Source organism: Pyxicephalus adspersus, chromosome 9 (assembly GCF_032062135.1).
Source record: "Pyxicephalus adspersus chromosome 9, UCB_Pads_2.0, whole genome shotgun sequence".
NCBI classification, from domain to species: Eukaryota; Metazoa; Chordata; class Amphibia; order Anura; family Pyxicephalidae; genus Pyxicephalus; species Pyxicephalus adspersus.
This window is the reverse complement of record NC_092866.1, coordinates 64,591,512-64,607,770: the sequence shown is the minus strand read 5'-3', so window position 1 is coordinate 64,607,770 and position 16,259 is coordinate 64,591,512. Positions and strand designations below refer to the sequence as shown.

The 16,259-nt window shown below is 42.5% G+C and overlaps 1 protein-coding gene across 1 annotated transcript in view; it reads left to right on the top strand.

Moving 5' to 3' along the window:
• Positions 1-9,883, top strand: part of LOC140337773 (vomeronasal type-2 receptor 26-like) — an 86,274-nt gene extending 76,391 nt beyond the window's left edge. Inside the window, exons 4-5 of the mRNA XM_072421575.1 lie at positions 7,164-7,287; positions 8,882-9,883. Of these exons, the coding sequence (XP_072277676.1) occupies positions 7,164-7,287; positions 8,882-9,783 (1,026 nt within the window). The 3' untranslated portion in view covers positions 9,784-9,883. The remainder of the gene's footprint in view (positions 1-7,163; positions 7,288-8,881) is intronic.
• The last annotated feature ends 6,376 nt before the right edge of the window (positions 9,884-16,259 follow it).

Below are 16,259 nucleotides of genomic sequence, written 5' to 3'. Positions count from 1 at the left end.
CTGCTAGCTGTAACTTTTCGGCATGTAAATTCGGCATGGACAGCATTATGAACTGGCATCTACAGCTAGGTACTGGGCAGGCGGCAGCAGTAACAGCTGGAGGAAGAGGTGGTGGGCCCTGGGACGGAGTGTGGCCAGCATTTATAACCGGCATCTAGAGCTGGGTAGTGGGCAGGCAGCGGGCAGGCAGCATAACACCAGGAGGAGAAGTCGATGGGCCCTGTAACAGAGCAAGAGCCACATTAGAGGTTGAGGCCATCACCTCGATGGACAGTGTAGAAGCTGTAGCTATTGGGGACATGAATGGATGAAAGAAATTCACACTGTGCATATCTACTATCCGGTGAAACCACATATAAGGCAACGGGTTTGGTGGAAATACATACATTTTTTATCATTTGTTGATATCTAGCAAATGCTATCACAGTTAATATCTGTATTTGTTTCAGACAAATACATACTTTTTTATGGGTTTTAGGATAGATACCAAGTTCTATCAGAATAAAATATCTGTATTGTTTGTAGAGAAATACATACATTCCTATGACTTTGGGGATAAAGTGGGATCAGAATAAAATATCTGTGTTTTTTATAAAGAAATATAACATTTTTATGGCTTTTTGGATAGATACCAAGTGCTATCAGAATTAAATAACTGTATTGTTTGGAGAGAAATTCATAAATTTTATGGCTTTTGGGGATATATAGCAAAGTGGGATCAGAATTAAATATCTGTATTTTATGTAGAAAAATATATAAAATTTTTATGGTCTTTTGGATAGATACCAAGTGCTATCAGAATTAAATATCTATATCTTTGGGAGAAAATTACAGAAAGTTTTATGGCTTCGGGGATATATAGCAAAGTGGTATCAGAATAAAATATCTGTATTTTTTGAGAGAGATACTGAAAATATTATGGGTTTTAGGATAGATACCAAGTGCTAGCATAATAAAATATCTGTATTTTTTATCTATAAATGCAGAAATGTTTATGTTTTGTGATAGATTGCAAGAGGTATCTTAAATTATGATACCTCTTGCAATCTATCACAAAAGCCAGAAAAATATATCCATAAAAAATACAGATATTTCATTCTGATAGCAATAAGTATCTAACCAAAAACCCATAAAACGTTCTGTATTTCTGTATTATCTATGTATGGATATTTCATTCTGATACCACTTGCTATCTATCAAAAAAAATTCAGAAAAATTTCTGTATTTCTGAAAAAAATACAGATATTTAATTCTGATACCACTTGCAAACTATAAAAAAAGCCATAAAAATTTCCGTATTTCTCTCCAAAAAATACAGATTTTTAATTATGATACCTCTTGCAATCCATCAAAAAAAACAGAAAAAATTCTGTATTTCTGTAAAAAAAAATACAGATATTTCATTCTGATCTCACTTGCTATCTATCAAAAAATCCAGAAAAATGTCCGTGTTTCTGGAAAAAAAAAATACAAATATTTAATTATGAATCACAGCTCCATTACAAGTGATATAGGCATCAAAGTAGATAGAGGCAGAGGGCCCTGAGGGAGGTGCTCCATAAAAAAATTAGCCAGTTATACAGCTACATTGCAAGTTATAGACCTCAGCGAGAGAGTAGAGGTGGAGGGCCACGAGGGGGGAGGAGGAGAAGCTGCAGCTGCACTAAATGTTCTTTCAGATAACACACTTGCGACTGGGCAGGCAAGGATCTGAATGGCATGTTCTACCAGCTCCAGCCACTGCTCAAGCTTGGATACCCAGTAGCCCAGTGAGTCCTGGCATTGCAGCTTACAGATGTCCCATGTAGAGCTCATGTATTCCTGCACCATGATTAGCACTGCTGAGTGTCATTGGCTGCACGACTGGCGGCTTGTTTCCGCTGAAAAAAAGCTTGCCGAGTTTGGCTTAGACAACCTCTACTGCTGCTGCCACGCATGCAGCTTAAGGTAGTTGTTTGGCTCCCATGGCTGGTGGAACTGCAATAGGGATCCCTGCTGCTGCTGCCAGCTGGAAACGCTGAGCACAAGTCCTTTACAAGCACTTCTTGGTAGTGCTGCATTTTAGGTCCTCTGTGCTGGGGCAAGATGAGTTGTTGTATCTCAGGCTTGTAACGTGGATCCAGTAATGTAGCAATCCAATAGTCGTCAGACTTTGTTTTTATGTGTGGTATGCGCAGATCTTTGGCTTTGCACTCCTGCATGAAGGCTGTCATGTGGCTCAAAGTTCCCACAGCTGAGGTAATTCTGGTCCCACACTCCTGTAGGTCGAATAGCAGCACAGGGTCATCCTCCTCCGCCTGGTCTTGCCATCCACAGAACATGCCGCCTTGTGTTTGGATGGATGGATGCCATGTACCCTCAATATCCTCCTCTGCACCTTCCTCCCCTTCTCCTATGCCTGCAATGCCCTCCTCATTCTCTTCCACCTCTTCCTGGATTTGTGGTGCACTATGCCTAGTAGGCACTCATGTCTCAGATGATGTTTGAAACGTCATCTCTTGATGCGGCGTCCGCTCTGTGTCGTGTCTGAGATCCACTATCATCTGTTCCAGCAGACATATGATGGGGACACAGACACAGGCCTGATTCTTGCTGATCATCCTGGTCGCCTCTTCAAAAGGTCACAATACAGTGCACAATTCCTCAATTTGCAGCCACTCTGCAGGGCAGAAGAAAGGTAGTGTAGGTATACGTCTGAAAGGAACAGACTCTGCCACGTAATCCACCACTGCTCTCTGTTGTTCAGCCAGCCGCTGCAGCATGTAAAAGGTGGAATTCCAACAAGTGGCCACATCACAAATTAACTGGTGCACTGGCAGGTTGAGATTTCACTATAAATCCATCAACCTGGCACTGGCTGTGTACGACCAGCGGAAATGCACTGACAACTTTCTGGCAATTAGGCAACAGCGGCTGTAGGCCTGGGTAATTCCTAAGGAAGCGCTGTACTATCAGGTTCCTGATGTGAGTCAGGCAAGGTACATGTGTGAGTTTCCCACAACGCAGGGCTGCCAGCAGATTGGCCCTATTATCACACACGACCTTGCCTGGCTGGAGTCTGTTGGGAGTTAGCTATATGTCCTCCTGCTCCCGCAGGGCACTTAGTGTGGCTGCGCTCATGTGGCTGAGGGAACCCAGGCTTCGCAACCTTTGGACTGCATGGCAACATCTGAATTGCCCACTCCATGCTTGCTTGACCAACTATGGGTTGTCAGGTGCACCTTGCCAAAAACTGAGTGCTGCATTGCTCTGCACGTGTTCATGCAAAGCAGGAACACATTTTTCTGCAAAATACTGTTGCTTGGGCATAACATACTGTGGGTTCACGCAGAGGAATGTGTAACAGAACACATTGGAATCCACCAGCCAGTAAGGGAGGAACTCCTTGTTGCAATCCCTGTGCAATTGCCGCATTGATTAGCTATGTTTTGGGGTCATTTGGGCAATATTTCCTCTTGCACTCCAGCATCTGGGGGATGGAAGGTTGGATGCTGCTAATGCTAACCACAGAAAGATTGGACAATGGGGTAGAAGGTGTGGGGGATGGCAATGATAGCTGGTCTTGACTGCTAGTCAACCAGCCGATCTTCGTTGGAGCTCCTTCTCACCGCTGGTGGAGCCTGAAAAAGGTAATGCTAGGCTTCATGCCACTCTCAAATGCTGGCAGCAGCATGGGTAACTTTGGTGGCAGAAGGAGATAAGGCAGCGGAGGAAAATCTAGCAGTTTGAGTTTGCTTCTTGAGCAGAGGTGGTCGCACAGAGCTCTGTGCTTTGACCAGGTGTTCCCGCCAGGTTACAGGGTGGTGGCTTTTTAAATATGTGCTCTTGCAAATTGTTCCAAGTTTTTTTGTTTTTTTCCCTCGTTTCAAGTGTTGGGCACACAGTTTGCAGACGACCATAGACAACAGTGTTGTCATCACAACAGACATTAAAAAATGTCCACACGGGCGAAAATCTAACTTGGCCGAAAGGTGCTCTGGAGCTGCTACTGGTGGTGGTGGTCCGTGGTTGTTGAGGCATAGCGGGGGTGACAGCTTCCGACGATGGACAACTATGAGTTGCCTCACTGGTACGTGAAGACTGCAGAGTGTGGGCAGTTTTTACCCTCTTCCTCCCTCTTCCCCTTTGAGGGCGCTCTGCAACCTCCTCCTCCTCTTCTTCCTCCTCCTCTTCTTCTTGCCTATGATGATCTCCTTGTTCGCCCCATGTCGGATCAAGGACATCATCATTATCATCAGGAGTGGCAGGTTCCCTGTATGTGCCAAAAGGAAGCAGCGGCCTTTTGGAGCCAATTTGAATTGGTTCATCTGGCTCAGAGTGTTCTGGTGAAAAGTAAGTGGGGGAAAGCCTGTGAACTGACTCTCTTCATCAGATGACTGAAACAACTGAGCATCCTGAAGGAATGCTTGTAGCTCCGACTCTCCAACCCCTCGTGGGACTCCTCTACATACTGCCGTACAGAAAACTTTCCAGTCAATGATGAAGAACTAGGAGGAACAGGTGTATCATGGACTGTTTGGGACACCTGTGAGGCCTTTGTCTGGGACTGGGATGAAGAGGGGGTACAATATCTTGACCCAGGCTGGGTCATGTACTCTACTACCTCTTGATCATGGTGTGGTATTAATGCACGCCCACCACCAACAGCAGTGCTCGTTCTCGGGTCTGCATCTAAAAACAAACTCATACTGCTACCCACCCCTGCCAAAGCTGCCCTTTCCTATTTGGCCAGACATTGTACAAATTTTTGTGTGTGGCTTGACACCCTGCAAAATACTTTGTAGCTAATATGCTTCACAAAGTGTAAATTTGTACAGTAAGAGGATTTTTTTATTGGGAGGAGGGGTGGTTGACACCAAAAATGCAAGTGCGCTGTGTGTGTTGTATGCAGCACTTTCCTTCAGTGGTGATGCTTGTAATATGCAGCACAGTATACAAAATAAATACTGAAGTATACACTGCATCTGTGTGTCTGTCCCTCAGTACAAGTGTTATACTATGCATACAGTCAGGGAGGGGACCCTGTCTCTGGCTGTGTGTTCCAGGATCAGATTCCTAATTATTCCTGGATAAAATGACAAAACCTTTATTAACAATGATTGCATATACATTGTAAGAAAACAGGTTTAAGGTTTTTGCTAAACAATAGGGACCATCATTTTAAAACAAGCACAAAAACATTGCAGCAACAGATGAAATTAACAATAATGAGGATTACAAAAAGTCACATCAATGCATACCATCCAATAAAACGTATTTGATTAATCCCCCCCCCTCACAAACCAGTCCAGATAAAATAGTAAAAATGAAAATACATATGTATTCACATACTTTTAAATCTATTTTTACATACATACACAAGTGAAATCACTATATGTTCATTGATACATGTATTATATCTTCTTTGGCAATAATAATTTGTATGAATATTTGATTTATCTAAAGCCAAGCTATAAGGTAATTTGAATCAGATCCAAAATGCCTTGTAACATTTTTTTAACATTCATACTATTGTGTGATGAGATGAAATATTTTAAAGTGCTGATTGGTATATATAAAACTTGCCATGAATTATTTTGCAACCAGTCCAAAAAAAGTATTAAAACAAAAATTGCTGCCAATCTAACTATAAAGGAACCAATTTTTTGAATTAGTATAATGTAACAGTTAAAAGTTTAGCACTTACCAAAAAAAGATCAAGCACTAAAAATTGACCTGTAATGGACTGTAGGTGCACACAAAACAGGGACCAGGTGTGCGCTTATTCACTGCTTTGACATCACCATTGCCAAAGCTTAACAGCACCTTAATTAGCGAATATTTGACCATACAGTATGCCTGGCGAGCTTCCATGCATTCGCTTGATAAATCAGGGCACAAGTGTCTACGTGTGGCAATCCAGTAGTCATCTCTCCGATTAATATCTCAATGATATCAACAATAAGCTTGTTACTGCAAAAACATGCCTGCAGACCTCCATCGTACAGACCTCCATCGTGCTGTAATAGGGTGTCCTATTGCTTGGCTGGGAAGATCTTCGATGGGGTGTATATAGGACCCAGGTCAAGGTGCTTTGTCTGTTAAAAGGCTCCAGGGAACTGTGTGTGTGTCTGCCAGACAGATACTTTTTGTTGAAAGCTGTATGAAGGTTTCTGTAGCCGGTGAAGAAAAAGTTGGGAGGGTTCCCTGGCCACCCAATCCATGTCCGGGTCTGCCCCTGGAACTTAGGGAGCACAGGTGTGTTATTTAGGATCACAGCAGCAGACTGCAGGGAGCTCAGTGCTTTCTCAAAACCTTAAGGGAAACGAACTTATGAAGAAAAAACACTTTAAAAGTTAGAAAACAGTTTTGGTTTAAGTAAAGGGACTTGTTCTTTTGTTTATACTGTACAGCCAGAGGGGAAACTGACAAAGAAGTTAGTTTTCTTGTTGGTATGATTTGTTTTTGTTGTTGTTTGGTTCACACTGTGTTAACCTGCCTCTGTGATCTAATAAAGCACCCAGGCGGAGCCTGAACTCTTCTAAAAACTTACCTTCTGCTGCCTCATTTACAACTGCTGCAAGCCAGTTGCTATGAGCAATCCCCCACAGCAAGCTCACACTCCTTGTAATGCTCAGCATGACCCCATACATACTACTAGACTGATTACCTGTATCATCTCTTAGGATTGTACCTGACAATTCCTCCTCACCCTTGTAGGTCACGTCTCTTTTCCTCTAGGTATAGTAAATGTATAAAAAAGTCCCACTGCTGAAAGTCCAGCAAAGTGGTGTTTTATCCACTTTTTTGTAAACTGAGGCAACTTTTAGGCATACTTGTACAAGGGTTTCTAAATGCTTGCAAGCAGCAACAATTAAAGTGTACAGAAGCTGCTGTGGCAGCAAACTACCCTGCATACTACATGTAGCATCCAAGAAAACATATGGTAATACTGCCACATCAATCTGATTGTCAAACAAATAACTGCTGTGATTTTACTTGCTTAACAGTCACAAATTGGTATTATTTTTCTGTTACCTGTTTTCTCATATTCTAACTATTAACCAAATGAAATGACAACAACTAATTGTTCAATATCATTGCTGTGTCCACCACAAACGAGGGAATTTATATTTAATTGGAATTATCTTCCACGTGTTAAATACAATTTTCCTTTCTGTCAGATTCCAACATCTCAGTGTTCAGAAAGTTGTTTACCAGGATATAGGAAAGTTCCCGGCTCTTCCATATATCCTTGTTGTCATGGCTGTGTCCTGTGTTCTTATGGAGAAATATCAAATATTACTGGTAATGATTATAAAAGATTACTGAAGCTGTTATGTTTTTACTTTGTACTTTGTGTTTAGTTTTCTTAATAAGGAATCATGATAAGGCCAGGAAAATATTATAATCAATCCGTAACAAGATAAAACAGCCCATACAGAGATCCATAAAGAGTCCACAAATAATTTTATCTTAATAAAGACATGGGGGGTAAAGAGAGAAGAAGGAAGAACACAAGATAGAAAATAAGGGTTAAACAAGAATGACAGCTGGACATCCATCCTAGTAATTGTGTAAATTTATAATTTAAAGAANCAGTAAGGTAGATCAGTGCTTTGTAAACATAATAAGTAAGTTTTGACACAAATTTATGTTCAAAAGAACAATGTAGGTGATGTGGAGTTTCAGAGAAGCTAAGTGAATCAAGTCATTTCCATCTTTACTATATTGAGCCTGGCTGCAATCTATGATTCTATTGAGGGGTTCCAGTGGAAAGTAACTGAGGGTCTCTGTGAGAAGTGTAAGGAATACCAAGTCTGCATATCTACCTAAATAGTGGAGGATTTGGGGGGATAGAATACATGCAAGTAAAAACATTAATGTCAAGTCTGTTTATAAACTAGGGAAGAGTCCTCCAGCAGTTTCATGTTGTGTACTGTAGATAATTCCACATTGTATAAGAGCTGCATTGCAGCATCCAGGGAAGATATTGCTACTGAAGATATTGGTAGTTTTGTCAGGTATCTCTATTTGTATAAGTTTTATTGATGCCTGAGGGATCTTGTTATAGGTACGAATTGCACAGTTGCAAGGTGTATTGAGATAAATCTGTGTAGAGTGTGATGCCTTGGCATTTTTCAGGCAGATGATGACCTGTTCCTTCATGTATAAAATGAATCCTTGCCAAAACATTTTGGGGTGTATGTTCTGGGATAAATTTAGGCTTCTGTTATTCTTCATCAGCTTCTTCCTCCAGTAATAAACAAAATTTGAGATTGGTTAATAGATTCAGGAATTCATTTGAATGGATTATCATACCTCTATCTGTCTCCCATATCCACAAGTTTGGTATTAAGCCAATAAATATGTTTGTAATGTCCATTTGGGGAATCTACCAACATCACTTGTCTCAGGCTTACCTAATTTAGTCATTACCTACCCAGTCCTTGATCATATACAATATTACAGTACTGTCATCCCATGCTAACCATAGACTGGCAAATAAGAGACACACAGATAGGTTGAACATAATACACTCTTGGCTAACAGAAAATGAAGCCTACCATGGTAACAAATCCCTTCCCTAAATAATGCCTGCTACCATTTCTCGATCCCTGTTTGTTCCACTTCTTTAAAAGCTGATATTGCAGACAGTTGAAATACATCTATGGAATCTGTTTTACTTGCTGACTGAGCTTCAGTTTAGTCATTTAGCCTGGCCTGTGATCAGTTCCTAAATATTATTATACAATGTTGTAGCAGCAGCAGGATAGCAGTATATAAGGCCAATAAAATGAGAATTAGTTACTTTTTCCAGACATAATTTTCAATACATGTTTTTAATTTTTTGGCATAAAATAATTGATTAAATGATCACTGATTTTCTTTTGTTTTCCAGATAGTAAAAACTGCATGAAATGCTCAGACTATGAATGGCCAAATGAGAACAGAACTCGCTGTATTTCCAAACAAACAGAATTCCTTTCCTTCACTGATGACAAGATCTCAGTAGTTTTTATTGTTATCTCATTATTGTTTTTTAGTAAGACTCTTTTAGTATTATTCATTTTTATTCTCTACCAGGACACACCAGTTGTGAAAGCCAATAACAAGAGCCTCAGCTTTGTCCTCCTGGTCTCCATCATGTTGGGCTTCCTCTGTGTCTTCCTCTTCCTGGGTCGTCCTGTGGATGTAACCTGCTTGTTACGCCAAATCTCTTTCGGAATTCTCTTTACAATAGCCGTGTCTTCTGTATTGGCCAAGACTATTATGGTTTGCATTGCTTTCAAAGCCACCAAACCTAACAGTGTGTGGAGACAATGGATTGGAGTAAAACTTCCCATCTGTATAGTCTTAGCTTGTTCCTCTGTTCAAGTTATGATCTGTGTTAGTTGGTTGTCCATCTCTCCTCCCTTCCAGGAGTTGGACACACACTCATACCAGGAAAAGATCATTGTTCAGTGTAATGAAGGTTCAGTTATCGGGTTCTACACCGTCCTGGGTTATATGGGGATCCTGGCTGCTGGCAGCTTTATTTTAGCTTTTCTAGCCAGGACATTACCGGACAGATTTAATGAAGGCAAATACATCACCTTCAGCATGCTGGTGTTCTGCAGTGTCTGGATTGCCATGATCCCGGCCTATCTGAGCACCAAAGGGAAATACACGGTGGCTGTGGAGATATTCTCCATACTGATTTCCAATAGTGGCCTCCTATATTGTATATTTCTTCCAAAATGTTTTATAATTCTTTGTAGGCCAGAAATGAATACAAAAAGCTGCCTGCATGCTAAGATATAATTATGTAGGGAGGCTTAATATTGCGTTTAAATGATTCCAGTCAGAACAGAGTAGAAATCCAGGCCTCAATCGGAATGCTGATTGGATAGTCAGATCAAAACTTTTCATTTAGTTTTTATTTTTAAACAAGTAAAACATTACAACCAGGAAGAGAACACAAACAGGGATCATATCTTTTAAAAAGGTTTAAATTGTATAGATTTGGCCATTTAAAACTTTTAGGTATAGTGGTATACTCTTCTTGTCAATGACAAGTATAACCAATAGCAAAACAAGCCGAACAGATTGCCTGATCTATATATATCTGCCATTGATAGGTACAGTGTAGGTTCAACCAGTCAATCTATCTGGTAGATGTAGCTGAAGAAATGTAAGAGAAATATGTTCAAAAGACTAATACTGACAGGTAGAAGATAAAAAATATTAAAAATATAAAAACCACTTAATATGAAAACCAGACACTTTCATAGTCCTAAGATCTTCCAGGAAAGGAAATGGTGGCACTATGTGTGACAGTTTTCAACATCCACTGGCTGTGACTATGCTATACAATAGCTGGTAAATGTGTAAGATATTCAGATTGTCAAAATTAACTATGTTAGTGACATTTTAACTGTGTTACCATCTCTAGAATAAAGCATATAATTCTTTATTTAAAAGACTTGTATTTTGTTACACACAGTGGATAAGAAATACAGTAAATAAAGCAAACAAGTTTTAGAGAAACCAAATTAAAATGTGATTATACTGTTATTTTGTGTTTACTATTAATAACACTTGGTGAAAATGACAAAAAGATTGGTGTAAGGTTGGCCACTTTTCTGTTCAGTGTTCAGTCAAAGTCTGTTCTTAATAGAGAAATGAGAAAAAGGATAAGAGCTTCTCACACATTATGTTCTTTGCTCCTTTTGAGATCAAGTCAGTATTTCTCTTTTGTATTTATTCTGGTTGTATCTGAGGTTATGTTACAGTGCTACAAACACAGGTTCTATGGCAATGCTGCTTGGACTCCTAGAAGGGCCTGTGTGTCCAGGAATCCATAAGTAAAAAGTTAAAAGGCTTATCCAATGGATTTACCATCCAGGAGCCACACAAAATAACACCAAACACCCATTTATATTAGAGAATAGATAATGATACACTGATTTTTCCTATTAATAATGAATTGGATGGTGGTATGCAATCAATGAAAGACAAAGAGAGCAGAAAGAGATCTGTGATCAGGGATGGATTCCTACTTTTTGTTCCCCCAGGCTAGTTACCTTGGAAGAAGGTTCCTAACTGTATTTTATAAAAGATTTGACCAATAATAGGACATTACATTATAATGTTGGATGCAGAAGATAGAAGAGCTTACTATATATTATCTCCCACTGGCAAATATAGGATAAACACGAAGTGCAGTAAGGAAGGGTGTTGGCACACAGTGCAAGTTGGTGACAGACAGTCAATGCAGGTTTAAGTGAGGGTGCACACAAGATAGGAGAGCTACCTGGTAATAATCTCCTGCAGAATAACTGGGTATAGACACACACAGTGTAGGCTGAGAGGGGCACACAGTGGATGTTGATGGAGGACACACATACAGCAAGCTGGGACACACACACAGTGTAGACTTTGGGAGTTAAGGCTGGGGGGGAAGAAAACAGTGAAGACTGGAGTGAAGGTGAATACACACCATGCAGACTTGGGTGGGCCCACAAGATGAAAAAAAATTACTTTCTATTACAGACTGGGGGGTACAGGTTGGAGGAAGCACACCGACCAAAGGCTGGGAGGTTTAGTTGCCTTTTCTGCACTCTCTCCAATTCCACAATGTCCTTTCTGTGAACTGGTGCCCAAAACTGGAGTGCATATTCCAGATGTGGTCTGACCAATGCTTTGTACAGGGGAGGATAATGTCTCCATCCCTGCAGGATATTCCTCTTTTATTACAAGAAAGTATTTTACTAGCTTTAGATATTGCATCTCAAATACCAGACCTAATCTACACTTTAATAACAACCAAAGGATAAACCAAAGATTAAACTAGGATAGTTACTATGTTTATAGGAAAATTATTAGACATTGTCATGAGATATTGGCATTTATTGACTGGGGGTCCCTGGTCTATCATTACACTATATGATATCTGCCATAGAAAACCGAATAAGAACATATAAAAACAGACCATCATATACATCTACCCATTCAATAAACTTTTTACCAGTTTGTCTACTGTAGCACTAATGGTGCCATGTATCTGTTGGTATGAACATGCAATCATTTCAATATAGGCAAGACAATTAGAGGTTTTAGGAGAATGTTTAGAAAACTTCTCTAATGCCAAATACAGCTGTCCTCAGCTGCCCTTTTGGTGGATTTGGCGAATTGAGCTGAATTCATTGTTTACATGAGTCTAGCCAATCCAGCAAAGAGTTAGCTGAGGATAGTTTTTCACAAGAGCTGTTCAATGCTGTGGAGTGGTTCTCCTGTCATTGTAAAGCGGGAATGTCCTCTTTGGACACTTCAAATGTAAGCATTAGTTAAAAAAAGCAAAATGTTTTTTTATATTGTGTGGTTTCTAAGGAATATTTACCTTTTCTGAGAAAGAATAAGAGGTACTAAGTACCCATGTTTACATTTCAAAGGGTGAGGTGTGGATATTCAGGGTCCCCCTATTAAAGGGGGCTTACAAATTCTAAATTGAGCTACATTTTGCCCCTTTCTTTCTTTGACATTTCAGATTCCAGGGAACCTTTCATAGTAAGGGGACACACACACGCTGCCTCTGTTTCTTATAAAAGAAGGTGAGGATGGTGAATTTTTAATGATCAAAGCAAATTAGCCATGGTTTGTTACAGTTTACATTTGTAGAATCTCTCTATAACTTATTTAGTGAAAAAAGAGTCACTGAGAGCACCAACTTTTATTATTTGAGGGTAAGTGGTTAATCTTGAAATTAACTGGGGTTTGGGTTGTCTTTGCACATAGTGTTAGCTTCAGTGTGGAGAGTAGGGATAGATGAGAATGCCTTGGGCATTCTCATGAAAATTTCCTCGAGCTTCCAATGGGACGGCGGAATTTGGCAAACCGATTTAGCGGAACCATCGGAAGATTGAGGAAATAATTAAGATCCCGGCACTAGAGGTTAATTACCTATAACACCCTGAGATCGCAGTGGATTCTCAGGGCTGCGTTCGTTCATGCAGCCCTGGGAATCCTCCTTTTGGTGATCCCCGGCACTAGTGCTTAATTAACTTCTAGTGCCCAGGGATCGCAGTGGAACTGCAGATGAACTCTCAATGGATTTTAATAATTATTATTATTAACACAACTTAGGACAGGAGGGCAAACCAACCTTCCTGATGGGCCAGCACATGAGATTGAAGGTAATGTTACAAAGACTCATTGATGCTTTGAATTTGGCCACTAGTCAGAAATAAAAAAATATCAATATGGGGGTAGCTATAAAATTAGGTGCCACATCCATAGTTAAAGTTCCTACAGAGTTTATTTTTCAGATTTATTGGACTTTTAAGGCACCAAAAGTTATTATTCTTTACACAACATCAATTATATAAATACAATTTATTATTCATCAAAAGTCATATGTGAGATAATTTTTCCATAGATTATATCAAAATTAATGTCCCGTTTTTCATTTCTCGACTCAAGTTTCCCAAACTATGCTTCCTCAGGATGCATGAGACATCAAAAAACCAATATTGAACAGTTTCATTAAGCTAAATCTTTCTCAGGACAAAATGTCCTGATTCTGCCGCAACCTCCTCACTATGTCCTTGTCCTTGGCTACTGATGCTGCCACTACCTCCAGACTTTGTAAATGTACCACTCTGTTGCCTCCTGATGCTGCCGCCACCACCAGACTCTGTCATTGTTCCAGTCTGTGGCTGACTTATACTGATGCCACCTCCAGACTCTGTCATTGTGCCACTCTGTTGGCTACTGATGCTGCCACTACCTCCAGACTTTGTAATTGTACCACTCTGTTGCCTCCTGATGCTGCCGCCACCTCCAAACTCTGTCATTGTGCCACTCTGTGGCTGACTCATTCTGCTGTCACCTCAACACTCTGTTGATGTGCCACTCTGTGGCCTCCTGATGCTGCAGCCACTACCAGACTCTGTCATTGTGCCACTCTGTGGCCTCCTGATGCTACCGCCACCTCCAGACTCTGTCATTGTGGCACACTGTGGCCTCCTGATAGTGTCACCACCTCCAGACTCTGTCATTGTGCCACTCTGTGGCCTATTCATGCTGCCACCACCTCTAAACTCTGTCATTGTGCCACTCTGTGGCCTCCTGATGCTGCCCTATCCTCCACAATATGTCTTTGTGCACTCTGTGGCCTCCTGATGCTGCCGACACCTCCACACTAGGTTGTTGTGCCACTCTGTGGCCTACTGATGCTGCTGCCATCTCCACACTATGTCATTGTGCCACTCTGTGGCTGACTCCTGCTGCTGCCACCTCCACACTATGTCCTTGTGCCACTCTGTGTCCTCCTGATGCTGCCCCCACCTCCAGACTCTGTCGTTGTGTCACTCTGCAGCCTCCTGAGGCTGCCACCACCTTCAGACTCAGTCATAGTGCCACTCTGTGGCCTCCTGATTCTGCCGCCACCTCCACACTATGTCCTTGCGCCACTCCGTGGCCTCCTGATGCTGCCGCCACCTCCAGACTCTGTCATTGTGCCACTCTGTGGCTGACTCATGCTGCTGCCACCTCCACACTCTTTCGTTGTGCCACTCTGAAGCCTCCTGATGCTGCCACCACCTCCAGACTCTGTCATTGTGCCACTCTGTGGCCTCCTGATGCTTCCGCCTCCTCCAGACTCTGATATTGTGCCACTCTGTGGCTGACTTATGCTGCTGCCACCTCCAGACTCTGTCATTATGCCACTCTGTGGCCTACTTATCTTGCCACCACCTCCAGTCTCTGTCTTTGTGCCACTCTGTGGTCTCCTGAAGCTGCCGCCACCTTCACACTATGTCCTTGTGCCACTCTGTGGCCTCCTGATGCTGCTGCCACCTCAACCCTAAATTCTTGTTCCACTCTGTTGCCTAATGATGCTGCTGCCACCTCTAGACTCTGTCATTGTGTCACTGTGTCGCCTATTTATCTTGCCACCACCTCCAGACTCTGTCTTTGTGCCACTCTGTGGTCTCCTGATGCTGCCGCCACCTCCACACTATGTCCTTGTGCCACTCTGTGGCATAATGATGGTGCTGCCACCTCTAGACTCTGTCATAGTGCCACTCTATGGCCTCCTGATTCTGCCGCCACCTCCACACTGTGTCCTTTTGCCACTCCAAGGCCTCCTGATGCTGCTACCACCTCCAGACTCCGTAATTGTGCCACTCTGTGGCCCCCTGATGCTGCCACCACCTCCAGACTCTGTCATTGCGCCACTCTGTGGCCTCCTGATGCATCCGCCTCCTCCAGACTCTGATATTGTGCCACTCTGTGGCTGACTCATGCTGCTGCCACCTCCACACTCTGTTGTTGTGCCACTTTGTAGCCTCCTGATGCTGCTACCACCTCCAGACTCAGTAATTGTGCCACTCTGTGGCCTCCTGATGCTGCTTCCACCTCCAGACTCTGTCATTGTGCCACTCTGTGGCATACTGATGGTGCCGCCACCTCAAGACTCTGTCATTGTGCCACTCTGTGGCCTACTGATTCTGCCACCACCTCCACACTATGTCCTCGTGCCACTCTGTGGCCTCCTGAAGCTGCCGCCACCTCCACACTATGTCCTTGTGCCACTCTGTGGCCTCCTGATGCTGCTGCCACCTCCACACTATGTCCTTGTGCCACTCTTTGCCTCCTGATGCTGTCGTCACCTCCAGGCTCTGTCATTGTGCCACTCTGTGGCCTCCTGATGCTACCGCCACCTCCACACTCTCTCTTTGTGCCACTTTGTAGCCTTCTGATGCTGCAGCCACCTCCAGACTATATCCTTGTTCCAGCCTCCTGATGCTACCGCCACCTCCACACTCTCTCTTTGTGCCACTTTGTAGCCTTCTGATGCTGCAGCCACCTCCAGACTATATCCTTGTTCCATTCTGTGGCTTACTGATGGGGCAGCCACCTCCAGACTCTGTCATTGTGCCACTCTGTGGCCTCCTTATGCTGCCGCCACCTCCATACTCTCTCTTTGTGCCACTTTGTAGCCTCCTGATGCTGCAGCCACCTCCAGACTATGTCCTTGTTCCAGTCTGTGGCTGACTCATACTGATGTCATTGTGCCACTCTGTGGCCTCCTGATGCTTCCGCCTCCTCCAGACTCTGTAATTGTGCCACTCTGTGGCCTACCGATGCTGCTGCCACCTCCAGACTCTGTCACTGTGCCACAGTGTGGCCTACTGATGCTGTCGCCACCTCCACACGATGTCCTTGTGCCACTCTGTGGCATACTGATGGTGCCGCCACCTCCAGACTCTGTCATTGTGCCACTCTGTGGCCTACTG